Genomic DNA, 27390 nt, shown 5'->3' with positions numbered 1-27390 from the left:
GATTGTAAAAAAAAGGAGCATTAAATTCCAAGGGTATATCTACTTTTGGAGATATGTTCAACAGTCATTACTCATAAAAATTTTAGGTGCTGGAGGCAAAAGAGACTCATCCAACCTACTGTTTTATGCATGAATCCCTTCAGCCACTACAACTGGCTATTTAGTCTCTGCTGAAATTTCTCTAGTAATGGGAATTCATTGACTTACAAAGAAGACCAATCCATTTTGAGATATCACAATTCATTGACACATATCATAAATCCTCGGAAAGATATGATTCTGAATTGTAATTACTGACCAGTGTCTTACCTCTATTTATTTTTTCCTGCTTCATATTCCATACTTCAGAATAGACCACGTTCTCAATGAATGGAGTCACTGGAAGATAAGAGAAAGTTTTATAGGAGATCCTGGATATAGTTACAAACCACTGAATCTTCTTCTCATTCATCTCCTATTCAATATTTCCCCTCATGATTCTGGAGTCATAAGATCATAGATCGAGTCAAAAAAATTCAGAAACCACTTAAAGCAACTTCCTTATCTTAAACTTTAGTAAACCCAAGTTCAAGGAGCTTGTGATTTTGGTTCAGACAGAAAATAGCAGGGGCAAGCAGGTCTCCTAGCTCCAGAATCAATACACTTTCTACTCTTGATCTTTTGTGAGTGACTGACCTAAGGAGAATCTTTCTGCTTTTTCTACCCCCTCCCTCCCTCCTTCTCTCTCTCTCTCTCTCTCTCTCTCTCTCTCTCTCTCTCTCTCTCTCTCTCTCTCTTCTCTCTCTCTCTTCCTTTCTCTGTCTCTGCCTCTCTGTCTGTCTGTCTCTTTGTCTCTCTCCCTCTCTCCTTTTCTCCCTTCCTTCCTCCTTCCCTTTCTCCTTCTCTTTCTCTGTCTCTCTGTCTCTGTCTCTCTTCTCTCTGTGTCTCTGTCACTATCTGCCTCTCTGTTTCTATCTGTCTCTTTGTGTTTTTGTCTCTGACTCTTTATCTCTCTCTCTGTCCCTATTTCTCTCTTTCTTTGTCTCTGTCTCTCTCCTCTCTCTGTCTCTCTCTGTGTGTCTGTCTCTGTGTCTATCTCTCTGTTTTTGTCTCTGTGTCTCTTTGTCTGTCTCTGTCTCTTCTTTTTCTGTCTGTCTCTCTGACTCTCTCTTTGTGTCTTTGTCTCTCTGTCTCTCTGTGTGTCTTTGTCTCTTTCTGTCTCTTGGTCTCTGTTTCTGTTTCTTTGTTTCTCTATTTCTCTCTATGTCTCTCTGTTTTTGACTCTGTCTCTATTTCTCACTCTTTCTAACTTTGTCTCTGTCACTGTTTCTGCCTATTTGTCTCTGTCTTTGTCTCTTTCTGCCTCTCTTTTTGTGTCTTTGTTTCTCTCTGTCTCTGTCTCTCTTTCTCTATGTTTGTCTCTGTCTTTTTTATCTGTCTCTTTTTCTCTTTCTCTGTCTCTCTGTGTCTTTGTCTCTCTCTCTCTGTCTCTCTGTGTGTCTGTCTCTTTATCTGTATGTGTATGTGTCTTTTTCTATCTTTATATGACTGTCTCTCTCTTCTCCATATTCCTTTTTTTTTGTTTATTTCTGTCTTTATCCCTTTCTTCTTAGGAGGCAGCTACATGGTTCAATGGATGAAATGCTGGGCCTGTAATTAGAAAGACCTGAGTTCAAATGCAAACTAAGACCCTTATTAGCTGTGTGACCTTGGGAAAGCCACTCAATCTCTGCTTGTTTCAGTTTCATCAATGTAAAATGAGGATAAGAGCCCTTATCTTGCTTGGTGGTTGTGAAAATCAAAAGAGATAATATCTATTAGAAACTCTTAGTATAGTATTTGGCATATAGTTGGGGATATATATGTATATATGTATGTGTATATCTATCTATCTATATGTATGTATATGTTTATTTTCTTCTCCTTCCTGTCTTCATGTGCTTACCCTGGAACTCTATTCCAATAGGAAAAGACTTTACCATTGGCATATATTGGCTGAAGCTCCACTGAGGTGACTGAATTTGAGTGGCCAGATTCTTGAAGGTCTGTGATAAGTAGGTCCCTATGAGACACAGAAACACACGATATACCTTGGGACAATGAAAACACCAAATGTGACTGACTGTTAGGAGGAGAACACTGAGAAAAAGAAGAATGGGGTGAGAGGAACAGGGAAGGAAATAAGAAACCAAGAGCTCTGAACAGTTTATGAGGTGGTTTGTATGGAACCTTACAGGAGAAACACCTGTTATGAAATGTGTGGTGCAAATTTTGGTCATTCAGGTTGTCTGGATGGCTCAATTATTTTTATCCTTATAAGAATTATGTGAAAAAAGCATTGATTGAACTTTTTTCTGTATTGTTTTTCAAATGAGAGTAGAATGAGTTAGATAAACAGAGTAAGTCACCTAAAGGCTTATATATAATCTTAGCCTAGGACTCTGACATGGACAGAATTAGAGAACACAGAGACAGATGTATATTGTCAAGCAAGTCGCTAAGTTAAATATTTAAACAAGCATGATAGTAACATGAGGTCTAAATAGAGCAGTAACTGGATAGCCAAGATAATGAGTTAGGCTCTAGGCAATGATAGTGGTCAGAGAATTGTTTTTGTCTAATATAACATAGGGAAAACAGAACTTGGACACATCTAGCCTGAGAGACAGATGACAGTGACTAGACCCAATTCCACATTTTTGCAATGTGGATGCCTAGAAAATGAGAATAACAGAAGAGATAGAGACCTCACCTAGAAGGCTTAGAGACAGGACTTCTTCCTGAAAAGCAAATTAAGGGAACAGCATATTAGCAGAAGAATGAAGTAACAATTTTCTCTCTCCCTCTCTTTTTTCCTTCCTTCCTTCCTTCCTTCCTTCCTTCCTTCCTTCCTTCCTTCCTTCCTTCCTTCCTTCCTTCCTTCCTTCCTTCCTTCCTTCCTTCTTTCCTTCCTTCCTTCCTTCCTTCCTTCCTTCCTTCCTTCTTCATTCTCTCCCCCTCTGCTTCATCCTTCCTTTTCTCCTTCTTTTCCTTCTTCCACTTCTGAGAGTCCATGTATCTGTAATCAGAAGCTATTATTTCTTTTGTAACTCACTGTATTTTGACAAGAATATAGTGTAAATTATTAGCTTACATTTAGAATGACAATTTTGTATTATTTCATAGTCTTAAATCTTGTCTTTATAATAATGCTGTAAATTCTCAATGGGTAGAGATTGATTATTTCTGAGATCTGTTGTCTTATCCTGGTTTTGCTACTAGCTATGTATTGTGTTATCTTAGTTGTTTATTTCCCTTCTTTCCTAAGTTCTTTTACCTGAAAGACAAATTAGGTAAAGCTAAATGATCTTGAAAAATATTTCTAGTTCTAACGTTCTGATTTTAAAAATGTTAGTCTCTTGTGTCTACTATCATCTAGCCACATAGCATTCATTCATTCAGTACATACTTGTTGAATTCAAAATTTAATCATGTATACTTACTTCATTTGACATTGATAAACTATGCACACGCAAACACACACACACGTAATGGATGAAGATATGAATGAATGCTATGTGGCTAGATGATAGTAGACACAAGAGACTAACATTTTTAAAATCAGAACGTTAGAACTAGAAATATTTTTCAAGATCATTTAGCTTTACCTAATTTGTTTTTCAGGTAAAAGAACTTAGGAAAGAAGGGAAATAAACAACTAAGATAACACAATACATAGCTAGTAGCAAAACCAGGATAAGACAACAGATCTCAGATATAAAAAATTGTTTCTGCTCTCAGTAGCTTTACATTCTACTTGGAATAAGAAGATAGAAATGTATGTATATAGCTGTGATCAAAAGTAGAAAATATTCTGTGAAAAGGAAGAGGCATAAATATAGTACTCTAGGCAAAGTTGAGAAGGAAGTTTACTTGTAGCAGAAGAGAAACAGGTAAACTTACCTTGAGGAGGTGACACATGAACTGAGCATTCAAAAGGATTTTGTAAGGAGCTGGGCAATAAAGAGAACCATGGATGAACACCCTCTAACAAGAACCTTTAGCATTTGACTAATCAAAGCAAAAGAATTTTAAAATGAAAGCGAGGGGGAAAGGGTTTTTTTTTTTTTTTTTAAGACCTAAATATTGGTTACATGCCATAGAGAGATGTACAACAGCATTTGGAAGTTCAAAGGAGATAAAAATCCAATAAATAGCCAATATCAAAGCCATTGTTCAAAATACCCTTACCCAAAATGTATAAACTTCAGGCCATGAGTAAGAGAAGCTAGAAGTCCTAATGCAAGGGTCAAATTTGATCTCATAGATATTATTGAAACTTGGTGAAATGAGACTCCTAAGTGCACTGTATCAAAAATGCCTTGTTCAAAAAGAGAAGAAGGTAGAAGAAATGGCATCTGGAGAGTTGCACTATATGATCATGTGAGAAATATCGGAATGGTAAAGAATGATGGAAATCATTTGGATGAAGATCAAATGGAGGAACAAACAAACTATACTGATTAGATTATATTACAGAATATAGATGAGTTAAGGAAATATATCATAAATCTGACACAGAAACATGTCATAGGTAACAAACTTTCTTCCTTAAAAAAATACATCAAATGACCTCATCATTATTCCTCATGATTTTTATATTTTAGTCTCAAAGAAATAAATGATATTAGTTCCAAAATCAATTTCTCTACTTGTGCCTTTGATCCAAGCTGGTGATGTCTCTCTTAGAAGATTATCTTTTTGCTTGCTCACTCTACCCAAATTTCATTCTTGGCTCCTATTCATGGGCTCCTATCTCATTTCCTAAAAACACAACCATACCTCAAAAAACCAAAAACCCAAAACAAAATCTTCATTTTATCCTACTATGTTTTTCAAGCTATAATCCTGTGTCACCTCTTCCTTTCACAGACAAATTTCTAAATAAAGCTACATTCCTAGTACGTTCAGACTAAACTTTTCTTTAGTCCACATACTACTTGACCTCTGTGCAATATTTGATCATCTCTCTTTTATATTGTCTTCCCTGGAGTTTTATGATAGTAATTATCTCATGGTTCATTCCTGCCTGTATTCTGTAGGATCTTTCTCAGTCTGCTTGTAAAATAATTGTTAATTTCTATCACTTGCACCTCTATGGACCCCATCCTGAGCTCTCTCTTTGTATTATCTTTCTTGGTGACATCATTAACACATAAATTCAATTAGGATCGCTAGGAAGATAATTTCCACTTTATTTCTCTTCTGCATTTGATTCCTATACCTTCAAATGACTGCTGTACATCTGAATCCCTCACATGCATTTCAAATGTGAAAAATAAAGCTCATTATCCTTCCCTCCTTCATCCTAAATTTCTTAAATTCCTTGAGGATACTATCATTCTACCACTTACCTAGAGGCACAACTAAGGAGTCATGCTTGATTCTTCAGTCTCCTTTCTTAGACATCTAGAAAGTTTCCAAAATTCATTGATTCTCTATCCTCAACATCTCTCACATTCATTTCTTTTTCATCAGGCACATTAGAACCAAAATAATCCAAACTCTCATTATCTCTTGCTTAAATTATTCAAATGGATTCCTAATTCCCCCCTCCCTCCAATCTACTTTCTCTCCTCTATCTTCTCTATTATCACAACTAATTGAGATTCCTAAAATCAAGTCTGACCATGTCATTCCTCAGATAAATAAGCTTCATAAGTGCCATTGATTGAGAGACTGATGCAACCATTCTTAGATTAGTCATAAAGTATACTGCAATCTGAAGGACTGAGATTTTGCCAAGAAATACAGTGCCATTAATTCACCTTACTGTTTTTATTCTGTTGCCTTTCTGCATTTGTTGGCTAACTTGCTTAAAGTATATGCTTGGACATGTTTTTGAGATTTTATTGATGTAGTCCTTACATTTCAAATTATAGAGAATGTATCTTTTACTTTTAAAAAATGGCACTTTAAAAAGCTGGTAAGAAATCAGTGTGGATCTTAGCACATTAGTTTTTTTTTTTTTCTTCACTTCCATGCTTTAGTTCCCCATTCTATTTCTAATAAGCAGTATAATAGAATCAGAATTACAACTAGAAGTAACTTTATCATACATTTTCTAATCCCCAACTTAAAGTAAGAATTATATTTACAAATTTCCTTAAGAATGCTTAAAAATTCAGAACTTTAAAAAAAATTTTCTACTAACAGGGAATCCACTTTTAATTTTGCTAAAGCCTGTAGCTTGCATAGCACACAAAGTATATGAATATTATTTTCTTTTTTTCTTCATAAAAGTCATGTTTTGAAAGATAACAACTTCCATCCTAATTTAAAAAAAAAAACCTCAAGAAAAATAAAGTTTGAGAGAGAAAGTTTCAATCTGTATTCAGACACAATAAATTCCTTCTCTGGGCATGGATAGGATTTTTCATCTTAAGTTCTTCAGAGAAGTCATGGATCCATTGTACTGCTAAGAATAGCAAAGTCATTTACAGCCAGTCATCCCAAAACATTGTTATTACTTTGTATAAAGTATATTTATACTTTGCTTGCATTCATGAAGGACTTTCCAAGTTTTTTTTTCCTGAAAGCATCCTGCTCATCATTTCCCATCGAACAATAATATTCCATCATAAATACATACCACAATTTATCCAGCCATTCCCCAATTAATAGGAATCCCTCAATTTCCAACATTTTTTGTCCTGAGAAGAGAGCAGCTGTAAATATTTTTTGGTATATATAGGTCATTTACATTTTTATTTTGAATCTCTTTTGATGTTCTTGCCTAGTAGCAATATTGTTAGGTCAAAGGGTTATTTTATTTATAAAAAAAATTATAGACCCTTGGGCATAGATCACATCTTTTGATCATTTATCAATTAGGACATAACTTTTTTTGGTTATAAATTTGACTCAGTTCCCTATATGTTTGGGAAATAAGGCCTTATCAGAGAAACTTGCTTCAAAACTCTTTTTATAATTACCATTGCTAATTATATTCCCCCCCCCATTTATTCACTCTCCTTTCACCCTATCTTTCCTCAAAAGTATTTTGCTATTAACTATTCCCTCCCCAAATATGCCCTCTCTTTTATCACTCTCCCCCCTTCCCATATTTCACTCCCCTCCTAGTTTTCTGCAGGGTAAGATGGATTTGTATACCCATATTGAGTGTGCATGTTATTTCCTCTTTGAGTCAATTCTGATGAGAGCTGACTCATTCCTTCTCTCCTTTCCCTTTTCCCATCCACTGTAAAAGCTTGCCTCTTTTTTTATGGCAGATAATTTATACTATTCCACTTCTTCTTTCCCCTTTTTCTCTTTCACCTCTTAATTTCATCTTTAAAAAATATGTTATTAGTTATGATATCTAGTAGATATCAGATATTTAACTTACAAACCTCTGCACTCTATCTATGTATATTCCTTCTAACTACCATAATAAAGTTCTAATGAGTTACAAGTATCTTCTTTTCACAGAGGAATGTAAACAGACAAACTTTATTAAATGCCTTATGATATCACTTTCCTGATTACCTCTTTATGCTTTTCCTGAGTCCTGTATTTGAAAATCAGATTTTCAGGGGCAGCTACGTGGTGCAGTGGAAGTTGGGAGAACCTGAGTTCAAATCTGGCCTCAGACATTTAACATTTCCTAGCTGTGTGATTCTAAGCAAGTTACTTAACCCCAATTGCCTCAACAAAAGAAAAAAGAAAATTAGATTTTCTATTCAGCTCCGATCTTTTCATCAAGAATGCTTGAAAATCCTTTATTTCATTGAATGTGTTTTCCTCTGAATGATTATGCTCAGTTTTGCTGAGTAGGTGATTTTGGCTGTAATCCTACTCCCATTGCTCTCCAGAATATTATATTTCAACCTCTCTGTTCCTTTAATGTAGAAACTGTTAAATATTGTGTTAACCTGTTATTCTTATGTTATTGGTTGTTTCTGTGATTTGTTGTTTCACCCACTCATTCTTTAGGATTACATTACTTAATTTCCAATTAATTTTTGGTCTATTTTCCCCTGGCCCTTTATCACATGTAATTTTTATTGCATCATGATCTAAAAAGAATGCATTTCCTATTTCTGTCTTTCTCCATTTGATTGTGAGGTTTTTAATGTCCTAATACATGATCAATTTTTGTGTAGGTACCATATACCACTGAGAAAAAGATATATTCCTATCTATCTCCATTCAATTTTCTCCAAAGGTCTATCACATTTAACTTTTCTAAAATTCACCACCTTATCTACTTTCTTATTTATTTTGTGGTTAGATTGAGGGAAATTGAGATACCCCATTAGTATAGTCTTGTTATCTGTTTCTTCTTGCAACTCTCTTAACTTCTCCTCTAGGATTTTGGATGATGTGCCATTTGGTAAATAAATATTTAGTATTGATATTTCTTCATTATCTATCATATTTTGTAGCAAAATGTAATTTTCTTCCTCATCCCTTTTAATTAGATGTATTTTTGTTTTTGCTTGACCTAAGATCAGGATTGCTACCCATGCTTTTTTTTAACTTTAGTATAATAGATTCTGCTCCAGTCTTTTACCTTTATTCTATATGTATGCTTCAGTTGTGCTTCTTGCAAACTACATATTGTGGGATTCTGGATTTTAATCCAGTTTGCTATCTACTTATGTTTTATGGAAGAGTTCATCCCATTCACATTCACAGTTAAGATTACTTATTCTGCATTTTCCACCATCTTATTTCTTCTTTTATACTTTTCTCTCTCCTTTGACTTTCCTTCCTCTCCACTGTATTTCTTATGACCACCCTCTCTCTCAATCTGCCCTCCATTTTCAGCTTTCATTTCTTATTTCCCCCTTTCACTTCTGCCCTCCCTTCTATTAGTCCCTCTCTTTACTTTCTCCTCCTCCTACCCTATCAGGTGAGACAAATCTTTATACCAAACTAAGTAAGTATGTTATTCTATCTTTGAGCCATATCTGATGATATTAAGGTTCAAATAATACTCGTTTCCCTCCCTTCCTTCCCTAACTATAAGAAGTTTTTCTTTGGCTCTTTGTGTGGCATAATTTATCCCATTTTACCTCCCCTTTGTTCTTCTCTTAGTACAATGCCTTTTCCATTCCTAATTTCTTTTTTTAGATCATCACATTAAAGTCAACTTATAACTATACCCTCTAAGTATATCTTTTCTTTTTTTTAATAAACAATTTTATTTTTTTCCTATTATAGCTTTTTATTTATAAATATATGCATATGTAATTTTTCAGCATTGACAGTTGCAAATTCTTTTGTTCCAACTTCTCCCCCCCCCCCCCCACTTTCCCCTAGATGGCAGGTTGACCAATACATGGTAAATATGTTAAAGTATAAGTTAAATAAAATATATGTATACATGTCCAAACAGTTATTTTGCTATATAAAAAGAGTTGGACTTTGAAATAGTACACAATTAGCCTGTGAAGGAAATAAAAAATGCAGGCGGAAAAAAGTAAAGGGATTGGGAATTCTATGTAGTAGTTCATAGTCATCCCCCAGAGTTCTTTTCCTGAGTGTAGCTTGTTCAGTTCATTACTGTTCTATTGGAACTGATTTGGTTCATCTCATTGTTGAAGAGAGCCACGTCCATTAGAATTCATCATCATATAACATTGTTGTTGAAGTAAATAATGATCTTCTGGTCCTGCTCATTTCACTCAGCATAGTTCGTGTAAGTCTCTCCAGGCCTTTCTGAAATCATCCTGCTGGTCATTTCTTACAGAACAATAATATTCCATAATATTCATATACCATAATTTATTCAGCCAGTTGATGGGCATCCATTCAGTTTTCAGTTTCTGACCACTACAAAGATAAGTATATCCTTTCTCACTGCTCTGAAAAAGATGCAATTCTCAAGAATGTACTTTCTTCCCATAAAGGGATGTAAACATTTTAGCCTTAAAAAATATGCCTCCCTTGAGTCTTATATTTGGAGAACAAATCTTTGAAAATCCTCTGTTTCATTGAATTCACATCTTTCCTCCCAAAAGATAATGCCTAATTTTGCTGGGTAAAGGATTCTTTCTTGTAGTCCAAGCTTCTTTGCCTTCGGGAATATCATATTCCATACCCTCTGATCTTTTAATGAGGAAGCTGCTAAGTCTTGGATAATTCTGAACATGGCTTCTCGGTGTCTGAATTGTTTCTTTCCAACTGCTTGCAGTATTTTGCCTTTGATCTGATAAATCTGGAATTTAGCTATAATATTTCTTGGAGTTTTTCATTTGGAGGTCTCAGGAAATGATTGGTGGATTCTTTCAATGACTACTTCATCTTCTGATTCTAGGATATCAAGGCAGTTTTCCTTGATGATGTCTTGAAAGATGTTGCCTAGGCTCTTTTTTTTTTCATTGTGGTTTTCAGGTAGTCCAATAATTCTTAAAAAGAATTCTTGCATCTATTTTCCAGTCAATTGTTTTTCCAATAAAATATTTTACATTTTTTTTTCCTATTTTTTAAGTTTTGTTGGACTGGTACTTGATTTCTCATTGAGTTATTCACTTCTATTTGTCCAGTTATAAGTTTTAGTGAATTATTTTTTTCAGTTAATTTTTTTAAACCTCCTTTTGCATTTGGGCAATTGCACTTTTAAAGGAATTATTTTGTACAATGATTCCCCCTCACACACATACACTTTTGCCAATTCTATTTTTAGGGAGTTTTCTTCAGTATATTTTTCCATTTTATCAAATTTATCTTTTAAGGAATTGTTTTCCTCTGTCAGTTTCTGTGCTTTCTTTTTCATAGTGTTGCCTTTCCCCCAAAACTTTCATAACTCTCCTGCAATACTCTCATTTCTTTCCCCCATTTTTCTTCTATCTCTTTGTTTAGATTCTTTTTGGACTCTTCTAAGAGAGCCCTTTAAACTGGAAACCAGTTTACATCCCTCTTTGAGGCTTCATCTGCAAGCCTTTTGCATTTGCTGTCCTTTTCTGGGTTTATATTCTGGTCTTCCTGTCTCTATAGTAGCTCTCTATGATCAGAGCTCTTTTTCTTTTCTTTTTTTTTTTTTTTTTGCTCAATTTAAGAGATTTTAGGGCACAGTGAACATTGTCCCAAGCTTCCCTTGTAGGACATATGGGGCTTCTCACTGACTCTGCTGGGGCTGATGCAGGCTTCCCAACTGGCTGAGTGGCCTGACCAAATAACTCCTATTATGCTGGAGATTAGGGGCTCACAATTTGTTTTTTATGGTTGTGTTGGAAGTTTCCCTGCTGGTCTATTCATCTGGCCTTCTGGACCAGGATAGTAACCAGTGTTGCTGTATTTTGGCTAAGAGTCTCCTGGATTCTTTGAGTCCAGTTTCCCTGCACCAGGCATCCCCATGCCAGATCTCCTCGAACCAAACCTGTGCTGGGCTGGCTGCATTTGTCACTGCCTAATTGAGTCAAAGCTTTCCTGAAGTCCTTCCAAGATATCTTAAACTGGAAAATTATTACACTCTAAATGTTTGTGGATTCTGTGACTCCTAAATCTATACAGAGGCTTTTATCTAGTGTTGATTCTGAGGGAAACCATAAAGAACTCAGGCAATGTTCTGTTTATTCTCTTCCATCTTGGCTCCACTCTCCCCTCCCCACCATTTTAATATTTTTTGGAGGCTTTGGATATAGGAGCTTCAACTTTGTTATCTTCTTCTGAATGTGTGTTTTGATCTTTCTTGTCAACATAGTAACTTTCAATGGTCAGAAACTTTTTTTGTTGTCTACTCATTTTCCTAGTTTGTTTCTTGGCTCTTAACTATTTGCAAAAGTAGGGATCTATTTTCAGGGTAAAAAGTACACTGTTCCATGTTATTTTTATATTTGACCAAAAGCCCTCTTTTTTGCCCTGTAATTGTTAGGAATGTCCCCCCCTTCACTTTAGTGAAAGCTCTAATGTGCTAAAGTTCTGCTTTGGGGGTGCTGGCACTGGGACCATGGTGGGGATGTGACTGTGCTGGGACTGCACACTGGACTTCCACCCTGTTGCCATAGACCTTTTTTTGCTGATTTTCCAAGTCTTCTTTGGTATCTCTGGACTGAGAGGTCTGGAAACTGCCATACTGACATTGATTCAGATATCTTTTCTCATACATTTCTACTTTATTGGCAAATAAAGGGGGCTGAGACTGTGCTGGTGCAGCCTGAACTAGGGCTGCATGCTGAACTCCCACCCTGGTGTCATAGACCTTTTCTTCTGGCCTTCCAAACTCTCTTTGACTGGAATGTTCTCTACATTGTTTTTTGAGGAGTTCTGGTGCTTTAAAATTTGTTTTGAGTAATTATTTAAAGGAATTTGGAGCAGTTTGTGGAAGAGGATGAGTTACTTCCTTCAATTTCTCTGTCTTCTTGGTTCTGCCTATCATGGCACATTATTTATTATGTAACTCTGTGTGTGTGTGTGTATGTGCATCCTGTCATTCTTACTATTCATTTGTGTGTTTAATATACTTGTGTAACTTATTGTTATTGCTGTTTTGCTACCAATCTTTTGTGAACTTTTAAATTATGTAGCAAAGTAGGTATAATCTTCTTTCAATTTATTTTTAATCACAGTATGATTTATTGTTGTTTTTTTTTCAATAAAGTGCTGATACCTTTTCCAATACCTAAAAAACTTAAAAAATTCCATGTTATTGCCTCTAGTATCAAATATAATCTGCTTTTTGTTCTTTGTTGCTTCTTAGAATGTTTGTTTGTCAGTGTCACTACATTCATAATAAGGAAAAAAGAAATTAACTTTACAAATACAAACTGCACTAAATATTATTTGATAGTTTATCTGGGAAAAATTTGGGTTTTTAGAAAAGTGTATTTCAGGCACCTTCTGAGGCAACAATGTTAAAGGACAGCTAAAACTGTGAATGTGATCTTGGGGTAAATTAGAGAGTGGCACAATTTTTAGGAAAAAGTTGATGATCCTCCATCTGTCTTCTGTCTTGGGTTAGTCCTAGCCTAATTCGGGGTACCATAGTTTAGGAAAACTTGAGAGAGTTCAGAGAACAGCTTCTAGAATGGTGAGGCAACTCAAACAAACCTATGCCAAAGAAAGATCTGGTTGACAGGAGAGATGTTTATGTTGGGGAGGCTATGATAGCTACCTTCAAGTACTGAACAACTTATTTTGTTGTATTCTACAAAGAAAAATCAGTAGAAATTGGTAGAAGCTGTTTTATTCTTAAGTGAAGAAAATCTTCCTCATAAAATGAACCATCCAGGGCAGCTAGGTGTTGCAGTGAATAGAATACCATCCCTGAAATCAGGAGGACCTGTGTTCAAATCTGGTCTCAGACACTTAACATTTTCTAGCTGTGTGACCCTGGGTAAGTCACTTAACCCCAATTGCCTCAGGAAAAATAAATGAATGAATGAATGAATGAATGAATGAATTGACCCAGTCAACAATGCTTTGGGCTACCTCGGGAAGTAGATGGTTTCCCAAGCAAAGGTTGATTGGTCACTTGTTGAGTATGTTTTGATAGGAACTTTTTTCATCAACTATGAGTTGGACCAGATGGATGATCTCTTCTAAATCTGATATTACATGATTTTTGCAATATTAGGGCAATACCCATAAGCCTTCTGTGATAACTAGAGGACTTTCTTATTAGTTAAGGCTAGGTTTGGGATTATTGGCCTGGTTATTGAGTCTGATCCATTACTTCTCTTCAATTTCAGTGTAGGTTAGAAAATATTTTAGGGGAAAGTTCCAATTTTACTCATTCTGCTGGTAGATTAAGTTGAGAAATAATTTTTAAACCATTATTTTGTATTTCAGATTTCTAAAATGTTTTTATATCTACCACCTCATCTATTTCTCTCCCTCCAAACAAAAGCAAACAAACAAAAACAAAAAATCTTTGGCACGATGGAGCAGGTATTATTTTTCTATTTAGTAAAACATGAAAGTAACTGAGAAAAAGAATTTCAGAGATTAAGCAAATTGTGCAATATCATATAAACTAATGAGACAAGTAATAACATACTAAATTAGTATCACATAGTCCTAGGATAGTGACCCAGTTTTCTTGATTGTTTATTCTCTTTAACTACATTACCCTATGGTTTACAGAGATTCTATTTTTAAAAAAATACTAAAATTACTTATTGTATAAGTACTAATTACTTATTGTTATATACATAATCACAACATGACTGATATTGACAAAGAGATTTACGTTTTGGAAAATACTTTTCACTATATATTATATATCTTAATCTTTATTTATGCCCATTTCACAGGTTTTAGGAAACTGATTCTGTGATTGATTGTGTTTTTCCCACATTTACACAAGTAATATCTAAAATGGTAATGAAATGCCATGAAAAAGACCGTGCAGGGGAAAGGATGATAGATTTGGAGTCAGAAGAACTAAATTTGAATTCCTTCCTTCCTTTCCTTCTTTCCTTCCTCTCCTTCCTTCCTTCCTTCCTTCCTTCCTTCCTTCCTTCCTTCTTTCTTTCTTTCTTTCTTTCTTTCTTTCTTTCTTTCTTTCTTTCTTTCTTTCTTTCTTTTTTTTCTTTCTTTCTTTCTTTCTTTCTTCCTTCCTTCCTTCTTTCCTTCCTTCCTTCCTTTTTCTTTCCTTCCTTCTTTCTTTCTTTCTTTCTTTCTTTCTTTCTTTCTTTCTTTCTTTCTTTCTTTCTTTCTTTCTTTCTTTCTTTCTTTCTTTCTTTCTTTCTTTCTTTCTTTCTTTCTTATTTATCTATGAAGCACACACCAGGATTGGAAGGATGAAGCAGGTAACTTGTACAAGGGAAGATGGAACAGAATGAAAATATGTTGGAGACTGAGATTAAATGTAATTATGTTGGAGACAAGCTCCACAATTAGCTATGTCAGAGAAGATTATTTACATCTCCCCTCTTCTAATTAGCTGGTTATAAAATCCCTTAGGATTCCCTTGGGATCAAAACCCAGTAGTCCAATAACATCCAGGTTCTACTTTAAAGATTATTATTCTAGTGGATAGGCCTCAACAACAAACTATTTTCATTGTCTTAAACAGATAGTAATCATAGGGACTACAAACCTGGTTTCCTCTTGAGCTTGAAGTAAACCAGAAGGACAACAGCAATAAGACTTAGGATGCCAAGAAAGGACAACATGATTCCCATGACAAATAAGCTCCTCCCTGTGGGGTCTAGGCAAAAAAAGAGAGATCAATTTGAACAAAAGTTCTGGAGTGTAAGCACATACACTTCTTCCATGTACTATGAAATATCCAGCGTGGCCCATTCTCAGAAAGCACTGACTTGACAACATAATAGGAAGTGGTTTTTTGTTTGTTTGTTTGTTTTCTTTTGTTTTCTACATTTTGGGGATTCTGGGATGGATCCAGGACTTGTAACTTACCTAAGATGGAGAGTTCCAGAATTTCACTGACTTGACTACTGAAGCTATTGTTGGCCTTACAGGAGTAATTCCCAGAATGTTCAATTGTCACAGAGAGGTTAAAGGACACTGTGCCTCCAAATGGCGCCAAGATAGTCTCTAAGATTAAATCCTTATGATAAAACTGATAGAAGATTGGAGCAGAACCTCTGAGGACTTCACATCGAAACTCCACCACACTCCCCACAACAGCCTGCATCCCAGCTACACTAAAGGTGAGAAGAGGACGAGACACTGGAACTGAAAGAGAGAAAGAAACGTATCAGAGGGTAGTTCTAGTCTTGAAATATGCCTCTGAACCCCCTAGCTGAAAGGTCTCAACCACAAATATTTCTCTATAGAAATTTCTGGCTTCCATAGTCCCCATATTTCAGATCTTGTGCTGGGACAGGCATCTCATAGAGTCTTATCTTGACATTTCTTAATATAAGTGATTTGAATTTTTAAAAAAATAGATGATAGGTCAATCAAAATTACAGGTGCTTGAAAGCCAGGAGAATTAATTAATTAATTAATTGATTTTGAGTTAAGCCAAATGACAGTGTTAGGATTTTTAAAATTTCACTAACTTTGAATGTTGGGTAGTATAAGATGAAACTTAATAGAGATGAATTTAAATTTTACACTTAGGTTTAAAAATGTCAGTTTCAGATGTAGAAAACAGGAAACATGGTGGGGGAATATTTCATTTGAAAAGAATTCAGGGAATTTAGTGGACAACAGGTTCAATATGAGTCAATAGTTTGATGTAGCCTGCAAGGAAGCCCCTTTGATATTAGACTACATTAAGAAAATTACAAGATAGAGAGATACTAGCAACACTCTCCCCTGCTACACTTAGTCCACTTCTGGATTATTGTACTTATTTCTGGGCATGACAAGTAATGTAGGACATTGTTAATCTGGAAAGAGTACAGAAGAAGGATGGTGAAGTTCCTTATATGTAGAACAATTGAAGGGACTAGGGATGCTTAACCTGAAGAAGTCAAGACTTAACTTGACATAATTAGAGTTCAAGCATTTAAAAGACTATCTCTGGAAAATACATTAGTTGCCTTAATTTTGTTTTATTTGCCTCCAGAAGGCAGGCAGAAACATTGATAAAGGAAAGGGGAAATTGCAACATGGAAAATTTAGGCTTGAAAAAATATTCTGAGATTCATCTAAAAGTGGAATAGGCTATTTTAAGGGGCAGTAGGTTCTTCTTTACTGAAGATCTTCAAGCACAGTCTGAATGAATGTGTATCAAATAATGGTAGAGCTGCTCTTCTTGTTCAGATATTGTTTGGAATAGATTGTATCTGAGATCCTTTCTAGGTCTGAGATTCTGTGATTTTCTCATTCTCTAATTTCTAGCTAATGGTTTTTATGGATGTCTATCTAAGTATTAGGGACAGCTAGAGACATTTATTAACTGTGTAATTTTAGGCAAGTCTTGGAATCCTGATTGTGTCAGTTTCTCTGAGCTAAAGGAGGAAAGGGCAAATCACTCCAGTGTCTTTGCCAAGAAAACCACAAATTAGGACTATAAAGAAGGATGCATGACTAAAGCAATTTAAAGAGTAAAAAAACAAAACAAAACAATACCCATGTTTTCAAACTTCACTCTCTTGATTACCTCTCCTATCTCCGTAACTCTGGTCTTTGTGATCCCCTTGGAATCTCATTAAGGATTCTCTCAATTGGACACTAGAGATGTAGGGAATAAAACTTACTTATCACACTGAAAGCCACTATCCCACTGCTGATGTTGTTGATGTTATTGTCAGCAACGCAATGATATCTTCCTTCATCACTCTTCTTTATAGTAGAGAACACAAACTCTTCCTTCAATGAGTACTGAGTCTTCTTTCTTAGACAATCTTTGACATTATCTTTGTGCCAGCAAAATGTAATATTTCCTGTTCCCCCAGCTACTGAACATTCAAGGACTAGCTTCTCTCCCTCAATCACCTGTGTCTTTGGAGGTCGGATCTTCAGGAGGATGCCAGAGACAGGGATTCCTGGTTGAATACAAGGTGACATGTGAAAATCTTGAATAGCAGAGGAAATACCCCTGGAATAGGATTAGAACATGTAGACTCAGCAAAACCAAGTGAGGATAGAGGATATAAAGATGATTATAGATTAGCATTAGAGAAAGGGAAAAATTTTGAATTCCTGAAAAGAGGGTAATAAGATCTAAAATCTATTCCTTTATTCAAGCTCCAACTATTCCACAAAGATTTCACTCATTCTTTCAGATTTATTTGTCTCAGTCTCTGTTTCTGGCTCCCTCTTCACCCCATTACCCATTTTTCTTTATCAGAATGGGATTGTTGCCTAGGTGAGAGCCGTATCTCTCAGATCCTTTTAAGCAAGGGATGTGTTTGAATATGTCCAGAATAAAACATAGTGCTAGGTACTTGGATAAAAATTTAATGAATATTGTTTTTTAGAGGCAGCTAGGTGGTGCTGTGGGTAAAGAACTGGGATTAGAATCAAGAAGACAATGCATCAAATATGAATTCAGACATTAGCTTTCTGATCCTGGTCTGTTTCAGTTTCCTTAGTTGTAAATAAAATGTGAATCATAATAGCATCTATCTCACAAATTATTGTGAGTTTCAAGATAATATTTGTAAAGTGCTTAGCACAGTGCTTGGCACATAGCAGGTGCATGCTTCCTTTTTTGGGGGTTCTTGATTGGATAGTTTGAAAAGAAAATCAGTTTCATGGAAGTAGAAATATTGTCAATACTGAAATCCAAGTTGTCTCTTACTGATACCCCATCAGAGAAAGGGTAGAATCCTAGGAACTCTGGTTGGTTCCCCTTAAAAAACCTCCTATTCTGAGAGACAAGAAAAGAATATTAGCAATGACTCTGACATCCAAAATGGTGATATTGCCTTTCTTTCCATTTCTCAATCCCAGCCTTGCCTTGTAATACTCACTCTTCACACTGATTTTTACATGTTCACTCTGCTTCTTGATATCCTGAGTCATAGTTTCTGCCTCACACCAGTAGGACCCAGAATCTTCCCTCTGTATGGCTGGGATCTGAAGCACCTGGGACTTCTGCTGGGTTGATGTGATGACCCTCCCATCTCTGAAGAAGGAGAAGTTTAGCTTGGTGTCTGACCTCTGTAGGGGAAGCTGGATTTCACAGCTCAGGGTCACTGGGGTCCCCTCTGTAGGCTCAGAGGTTGTAGTTTTCATCTTAGGAGGTGCAAACAGTTCTACAGAGAAGAGGAAACCACAGGACAGTGAGCATCAGAGCTTTTGGGATGATGCCTTGTGCTCTCAGCTGAACATATGAAGGGACCCCATAGAAAACTCTATCTCATTTTTTATGTTCTGGCTATGAGTAACTCACTTCTCTCTCCTACTTAAACCCCCAAGATTGAAACTCTTACCTAGGACTTGGAGCTTTACATCTTTTGAAGTTTTCTGAGACCGTTTCAATTGGGCCTTGCAAGAATACCAACCATTGTGATCTGAATTTGCATGAGGGATTGAGAGAACTGAATTTGTATTGACACCAGAAAAGGGCTTTTTATCTTTATAGTATGAAATGTGTTTGAGTAATACATCATTCCGTCCTCGACACATCAAGAGCACTGTGTCTCCTTCAAACACAAAGTATGGAATTTGAAGAATCAGCTCATCTACAAAAGAGATTAGAGGATTTATTTATTTTATTTTTTTTTACTAGTTCTTCCTCTTTCTGACAATCTCTAGAAGGGAGAGGTCTATGGATTACCTGTTATATATTGAAGGATGCTTGTTTCACTCTCTTATTTCCTTATATGACATATGTATATGTATATGTATATGTATACTATATATATGTAATCAGTTTCCTTCACTAGGATGAGTTCTTTTCTTCATGACATGTTATGTGATATATTCCCCAATTCAAATCCAAATTCAGATATTTATTACCAGTGTGATTCTAGGCAAATCAATACCTGCCTCAATTTCCTCATCTACAAAATGGTGATACTAATAACATATATCTTTTAGGGTTGTTGTGAAATCAAACAAGTTAATTTTATAAGGCACTTCCTAAGTCTTAAAATGTTATATAATATATAAAATATATATAATGCTTAAAATGTTATATAATGTTATAAAAAAGTTTATTATAAAATGTTATATAAATAATAGTTATTATTATCACAACTATACTTCTCTCTATGATTAAGACTGGACTTTCTTTATCTGCCTGATCATCTGACGATCTACTTTACCAATATGGTCTGAGAACAACATTGAATAGTTTGTCAGCTCTGATGCTTCTCTGATTCTGACCTCTCTCCTAATGTCATGATGTAAATAGTGTTAAAATCCCTTTCCATCTTTTTTCATTTTTCCCTCCCTGTAAGAAGTTGAACTTTAAAGCTCTTTCTAAAGGATGCAATTTCTGAGGCTGGACTTCATTGCATACTCACCAGTAGAAAATACCAGATACACAGGATCACTATGGATTAAACCCTCCTTTTGGCATCTGTACTCTCCAGTCTTTTTAACCTCAACAGGGTTTGACTTTTTCTGCCATTGATCTTCATAGAACCACCACAATTTCTCTCCCTGTAGAAAATGGAATCCACTGCAGGTCAGAGTCACCTTCTCCCCTTTGAAAACAGGGATCCGTGAAGGACTTGGTATTACCACAGCCTTCTTTGCAGCAGCTAGAAAATTAGTAATAATTTTTATTACATAGAAAATAAAGAAAGAGGATCTAAGATTTTAGCACATGAAGCTCAATTCTTGAAATGTGTGATAGGGAATAAATAAAGAGTATTAGCCTCTTTTTTGAAGATATATATATTTAATTTACATTTAATTAATTAACATTTAATATATATTGACTTTTCTAGTGGGAGAGAGCAAGGGATACAGTTTTGAACTTAAAGGAACAAAAAAATTTAATTAAAAATTTTAAAAACAAAGCTAGAAAAAAGATTGCACACAATTATACTGTATTTTCTGTAAAAGAGAAAAATCTACAATACCCAATACTAAAAGGCAAAAGATAAAGATTTTCAATCAAATACAACTCAACCTGAAAAAAAAGTTTATAATAAAAAGAAAATACACCTTTAAATAGAAGACTTTCAAACATGGAGGGGGAAGGCACAAAACACAACTGAAAAGAAATTTTGAAATATAAACAAGAATTGAGGAGTATATTTGAATTGCAAATACAGAAGAGAAGAGAATCTGCGAAAAATAAATACATTTGAGCATGAAATGTTTACTTTCTAAAGGGCAGAAAAGAAAGTCATTCCTTTAGAATGTAATTGTCTTCAAGAGTCATCAAAGAAGTTAAGACAAACACAGGACTTAGATATGATTTTATTCTTTATGTGTAGGTTTTTGACAAGAAAGAAAAAGGAAAGGAAAATGAATGCATTGTGATAAAGGTCAACAAATTATGGCCAACAGGCTAAATTTGGATTGCTACTTAATTTTGTATACTTAATGAACTTGGAATGATTTTTCTATTCATAAATGGTGGGAAAAAAAATCAAAGGAAGAATAATAGTCCATGACACTCAAAAATTATATTAAATTCTAGTTTCAGGGTCTACAGATAAAGTTGGCTTTTTTTGTTTGTTTGTTTGTTTGTTTTAATACAAGCATACTCCTTCATGTATAGGTTGTCTATGGCTGTTTTCTGGCTACAATGGCATCTGAGTAGTTGTAACAGAAACTGTACAGCACATATCCATCATGTCAAAACAAGAAAAGAAGGGAAAAAAGTTTTATTATGACCTTTATAAAGCACAAGATCAAGATAGAAAAAGAAGCAGCTAGGTGGCACAGTGGATAGAGTGCTGGTCCTGGAGTTATGAGAACCTGAGTTCAAATCCAATCTCAGTTACCATGCACTAGTCATGTGATCCCCGGCAAGTCACTTCATCTTGTTGCTCACCCCTCTTCCCTCTACCCCCCCAAAAGAAACATTTTCTGAAAGAGAATACCTGTCTACAACCACTATGATCAAACACTGACTAAATAGTTTTGGAATTAGTTTTTGTTGCAGACTTGATAATGCTGCTTATTGAAATCAACCTAAAATTACAAGCCAAAACCATGCTTAATTATGAAATTTATGTAGCAGCAAAGTCAATTCAAGGACAACTAACTCAATTTGAATCATAATTAATGTTAAATAGCTTTATACATTTCCTGTGTTGTTAAAAATAAAAACAAGAAGTGAGATAGCTATTCCCACACAAATTTACAATAAATATATTTTCCAAGCTCAAATTACAGTTCTGACAGCATTTTTAGACCTTGACTAGAAGATTTTTAAAATACCCATTTTTCATAATTCATTTATCTGTGCAATTGAGGTGTTTTAATTGGAAGTAATTAATCTGCAATGCAATCATATGCTAAAAAAAATATCAAGAGAAGATTCTCATATAATGTATTGGAAATGATAAACATCTCCAGTTTATTCATATACTCATGGATTTCCCCTTTCCTGACCTACTCCCTTCAATTAACCCTTCTTGGGTAGAGGGAGAAGGAGGAGGGGGAAAGGCAGTGACACAAACAGAATCACCTATTAAGCAGCCTATGACAGGATTACAAATAGCACTGGTCAAGGCAAAAAATGAAGGACAGGAGATATCTGATTTTATAGAAATTGTGATTGAAGGGCTTGACTCTTCAGGTCAAAAAAGGAGCAGATACATTCCTTTTGATCTGGAAAAAATTAAGGATTTGAAAAAAGCACTCTTTATGGGGCTACATCATCTTATGTTAAGATGTTACTAGATAATTTATCTTATGAAATCCTAACCCCTAGTGACTGGAAATCCATAGCAAGGACATGTTTAGAACCTGAACTTGTGACTTTCAGAATATCATGAATTATGTAGGATTCAAGCCAGACACAATAGGCAAACAGGAGTTAATGTGCAAATCACTTTTGACCAAATAGCATGTGATAGTCAGTAAGGAGAGAATTTAGACAGTTAATTACCCCATAAAAGTGTATGACCAAATTTCCAAGGCTGCAATAAAATCTTGGGGTTCTCTTCCAGAAAAAGATGAAGGTAAAGCCTTCATAAAAATAGAGTAAGGTCCCAATGAACCTTTTGTGGATTTTGTGGGACATCTGCAAACAGCTGTCACAAGAACCATTGGAGAAAATGTAGCTACAGAAATAATGACCAGACAACTGGATAAGGAAAATGCTAATGAGATTTGCAAAAGAATTATATGGGGAGTACAAAAGATGCTCCTTTAGAGGAGATCATAAGACGCTGTGCCAGACTACGATAAACATGGGAAGACAGGGTCCCTCTTGGCAAGGGATTTCTAGAGAAGCTCATGGATGTTTTCAATGTGGAAAAATAGGATATTTGAGAGCCCATTGTAGATATGGAGATAGAGTGAGAAGACAGGCTGAGAGAAGACCTAAAACCCTATGTCCAAAATGCCACAAGGGCTTCCACTGGGCCTCAGAATGTAGATTGACCCAGGGAAATGAGAGGCAGAGCCCAGCCCCAAGTTATCATACAAAAGACAGGTGGGACATGATGGCAGCTGAGTTTATACCCAAAGAGTCTTTAGAAATTCAATACTCTGATGTGATCGATCAGCTGAAAAGTAATCACATGGCAGAAAGGGATGATATGATCAAACAACAGAAAAGCAATCAGATAGCAGAAAGGGATTACAATTGGGGAGAATACAGGCTTTTTAAAGCAACAGGGAAGCATCCAGGGCAAACAGCTCCAATGTAATTGCCAGATAATGAGAAGAGATTTAGAAAGTGGTAAATAGAAGTAACTAGATATGTTAACTGCCTAGGAGAGAGGGTTTGCTTGTGTTCCTACAGATGGAGAAGGAAACAGATGGGTGGCTGTAATGGGCTGAGGCTTGAGTTGATGCACTGAGGTCCCAAGCACATGAGGCTAAATAGTAAATGGACCATACTCTATTAATATGTAAGCTTGGAGAAAGAATGGCCCCCACCCACTCTTTGTGCAAGTCCTGATGTGTTGTATAGGAAATGACGATTTTGGTGGGTGGAGGCAGGGGAATGGAAAAGGTGGATAGAGCACCAGCCTTGAAGTCAAGAGGACCTGAGTTCAAATCCAGCCTCAGACACTTAACAAACAGAAAAAGTTGTCGAAAGCAGCAAAAGCAAAAAGAAGAAGAGAAACAAATCAGCTAACAGAGAGAGATGTGAGCTGAGCCAACCGTGGCAATAGCAATCCCAAAAGTCTCTCCTCCCCTTCCTTTTCCACTCCCCTGCCTCCACCCACCAAAATCGTCATTTCCTATACAACACATCAGGACTTGCACAAAGAGTGGGTGGGGGCCATTCTTTCTCCAAGCTTACATATTAATAGAGTATGGTCCATTTACTATTTAGCCTCATGTGCTTGGGACCTCAGTGCATCAACTCAAGCCTCAGCCCATTACAGGTGGCAATGAGCACCTGGAGAGAGACAGAAAAGGAGAAAAACCTCAAAACAAAGGAGAAGATCTAAGAAACATCTGACACTGAAAGAGCATGGCTGATAATGAGACTGTTGCAGAACTTGAAAACCAGCAGGAATCATAGGATTCCTTGAGATGAAAAATTGTTGATGAGACTACTGCAGTACTTCAAAGCTTACAGGAATTATTGGATTCCTGGCACATGAAATAATGGACAATAGATTTCTTTTGGACTATTTCTAGGACTTATGGACATGTATAAATTCTCATGTTGATTCATGTTATTTGTTACATCACTACTAGCCTGTGTTATGTTACTATGTGCTTATGTAATTTATATAATTATGTGTATTACTTCCCATAATGATGGATTTATGTATACCTGTTTTAAGAGTGAGACCCTTCAGAAATCTGCTAATATGATTTGATTTCCCATTTCCTTTAGTGTTTTCATTTCCCTTCCTGAGAAGTCAGGGAGGGTGTGACCACCTCCTTTTTATGGTGTTTTCACTCCTTTTTTGAGCAGTCAAGGAAGGCATGATCACTTTCTTTTGGGGGGTTCTCACTTCCTTGAGAAGTCAGGGAGGTCATGACCACCTATGTTCTAAATCAAAAGAAAACAGGAGTTGTTAGAATTCTTACAAGGTGCTAAGTCACTGGAATCGATAGAGACAATAATTATCTAATTTAGCATGGTACTTAACAGTTCTCTAGTTCGAAGTTCACACCTTTCACACCTCTAAAGTTCACACCTTTAAGAGAGCATATATAAAGAGAAGCCCACTAAAGGACAAGCCCACCAGAGACTTCAGGAGATTCACAAGTTTGGCTTCAGAGGAGAAGAGCCTGAAGCTGGCAGAGGCAAAGGACTAGCAACAGGAGCTCTTGGGACCAAGGAGAGATATAGGCCTATAAAAGCTAACCAGGCTATTTTGGAAGAGACAATAAAGGACTAGATTTTAATACCTGGCTGCATTTGAGGTGATTATTATATTGAATTGAAATGAAGGCTGCCTCCAGAAGCTCCCCAAGAAACCTGCTCCCAGAGAACATTATATTTAAGAGAAGAACATTACAAAACAATGAAAATTTTGGAGGTCAGGATACAAGAGAAATAAAGTCAGGAAAGGAATAGTGACCAAAAAACCTTCTTTAAGTAGTGGAACATAAGGAGGGAATTTTTATAAAAGAGAAGAAAATATAAGAAACAGAAGTGAGGATCTTGGCTTAATGAAGGGAAGAGAAGAAGAATAGGATGATATCACTTTGGTTTTAGATTACTGGTACCAATTGGATTATTTCTCTTTTCCCTACCTCTTCTTCCTAATAAAATAGGGAAAGAGGGGATAGTTAATAATAATATAACATTTATAACACTTTAAAGTTTATATAATGCTTCATATTGTCACCTCATTTGATTCTCATAAGAATTATGTAAGACAGTTTGATGTATTATCTTCATTTTTACATATGAGGAAATTGAGATTGAAAGATGTTAAGTAATTTTCCCAGGGTCACATAGCTAGTAAGTATTTTAGGCAATATTGAACTCAGATCTTCTTGACTCAAAGCTCAATACTATCACAGCACCACCAAAATAGAATGTGTGAGATATTATAATTGAGATAGACAGTTGATTATAATAATACTAAACCTGAATAGCATGAATTCAACCATAAAATGAAGGAAGGTGGTAGAAAAACTTAAAAATCTACTTGTTTGTAAGAAACATAAAGATTCATACAGAAATAAAAAGAGGGGTTTGAGCAAAATTTATTATACTTCAAATTCAATGTAAGTGCACATAAATATGTTCATATACTTATATATAATTATACTTATAACTTATGTAAGTATAGCATATATACTTATGTATAAGTACAAGTGATTATACTTCAAAGGCAAATTCACATGCAGGCATAGCAATCATGGAATCTTGTGACAAAATTAAAAAAAAGAGAAGCAGAGAAACTACATTATGTTTAAAGGCACTATATATAGTGAAAACAAAAAGTTCAACTCAGTTGTTATATGGATCTAGAGTCTCACTGATTCAGAAGTTCCTTCCAACAATACAAATCCTAACTCACTCAAGACTGTCTATCTTCTGTGACTGTTATCTATATCTTTGCAAATGTAATGGAGATCTTTCTTTCTAAGAGGTTACTAGTGGACAATTCTAGCTGTTCATCTATTATTTTTTTCACCACGTGACTAGAGTATTTTTATTTTTTGCACTATAATTTTTTTTGATAAATCTTTAATTTCTGCTCTTCTTCAGAGTTTCCCATTAAGATCATTGATAAAATGTCTGTATTGAAAAGACGGGCCTTTGTTGTTATGGGAAATAAAGATATTAAGATGTTTGCAATTTTCTTGAAGCAATCCAATCCAATTTTCTCCTATCCCTTTTCAACTTGGCATCTAGTTTATTGTCTGTCATGTGTGTATATATACATATATGCCTGTGCATGTGTATAGTATTTATATATATCTATGTGTGCATGTGTGTGTGTGTGTGTGTGTATAAATATATATAATGTGTGTATAGGTATATATAGAGTTATATACATATATATGTGTGTATACACATATATATATATGTATATATATACACACCTATATACACATACATACAAGTGCATGTATGTACACACATACTATTTGAAAAGCTCTATGGAGTATCCTTTCAGATGCATGTTAAAATTTTTATTCACTCAATCTTTTCTATGTGGATGAAAAGGTCACACTGCTTTGATTATAAATTCTTTCAGGAGGCTCTACAATATTTTGAGATTTAATAGAAGAATATCCAAAGAAAGGCCGGAGACTGAGATTAAACCGGTGAAGTGCAAGTATCTCCAAGATAACTCCAGAGAAACACCAAATGGCGAGCCCTGGACTTAGCTGGGTTTCGCTGGAATCGGAGTGGGAACCACAGAAACTTTTACTTCCCAGACTACTTGAGAAGTTGGGAGTCTGAGTGTGGGAAGCCTAAATGAACCTAAGCTGATTGAAAACATCATGATCACCTGTGCTGCAGAGATGTTGCCTTGCATGAAAAGAAACCAAAATACCTGATGAATGCAGAAGTCGTGAATTAGGGGTGCTGCTGACTACAGGCACTTGCTGGAGAGTAGAGCTCTTGGTTTGGAGTTCCAAGTCAGAGGGGAGAGCTGAAATGAAACTAGAGCCCATCCTCCCACCCCAACATTAGAAGTGCTTACACTAATCTCGTTTAAAAAAATGAACCAGCAAAGAAGAAAGAACCTGAACATCGAAACTTGCTATGGGAATAGGGAAGACCAGGGTTCATCATCAGAGGAGGACACTGAAGTAAAAAAAGAATCTACCCTAAAGAGCAGGGGTCCTCAAACTTTTTAAATAGGGGGCCAGCTCACTGTCCCTCAGACTGTTGGAGGGCTGGACTATAGTAAAAACAAAAACTTTGTTTTGTGGGTCTTTAAATAAAGAAACTTCATAGCCCTGAGTGAGGGGAATAAACATCCTCAGCTGCTGCATCTGGCCCGTAGGCCTTAGTTTGAGGATCCCTGCTAAAGAGTAATGTGA

At 35.6% G+C, this 27390-nt stretch overlaps 1 protein-coding gene across 1 annotated transcript in view; it reads right to left on the bottom strand.

The window, feature by feature from the left end:
- The window catches only part of LOC127561322 (Fc receptor-like protein 2), a 31751-nt gene extending 4733 nt beyond the window's left edge, over positions 1 to 27018 (bottom strand). Inside the window, exons 1-10 of the mRNA XM_051996604.1 lie at positions 26898 to 27018; positions 19803 to 20042; positions 18765 to 19016; positions 18303 to 18587; positions 17085 to 17372; positions 15331 to 15609; positions 15008 to 15118; positions 2732 to 2759; positions 1959 to 2041; positions 310 to 378 (exon numbers count right to left, since the gene is read on the bottom strand). Coding sequence (XP_051852564.1) covers positions 310 to 378; positions 1959 to 2041; positions 2732 to 2759; positions 15008 to 15118; positions 15331 to 15609; positions 17085 to 17372; positions 18303 to 18587; positions 18765 to 19016; positions 19803 to 20042; positions 26898 to 27018 — 1756 coding nt within the window. The remainder of the gene's footprint in view (positions 1 to 309; positions 379 to 1958; positions 2042 to 2731; positions 2760 to 15007; positions 15119 to 15330; positions 15610 to 17084; positions 17373 to 18302; positions 18588 to 18764; positions 19017 to 19802; positions 20043 to 26897) is intronic.
- Between the last annotated feature and the right edge of the window lie 372 nt (positions 27019 to 27390).

This window comes from Antechinus flavipes, chromosome 4 (genome assembly GCF_016432865.1).
Source record: "Antechinus flavipes isolate AdamAnt ecotype Samford, QLD, Australia chromosome 4, AdamAnt_v2, whole genome shotgun sequence".
NCBI lineage: Eukaryota > Metazoa > Chordata > Mammalia > Dasyuromorphia > Dasyuridae > Antechinus > Antechinus flavipes.
The sequence above is the reverse complement of the archived record's forward strand: the minus strand, read 5'-3'. Positions and strand labels throughout refer to the sequence as shown.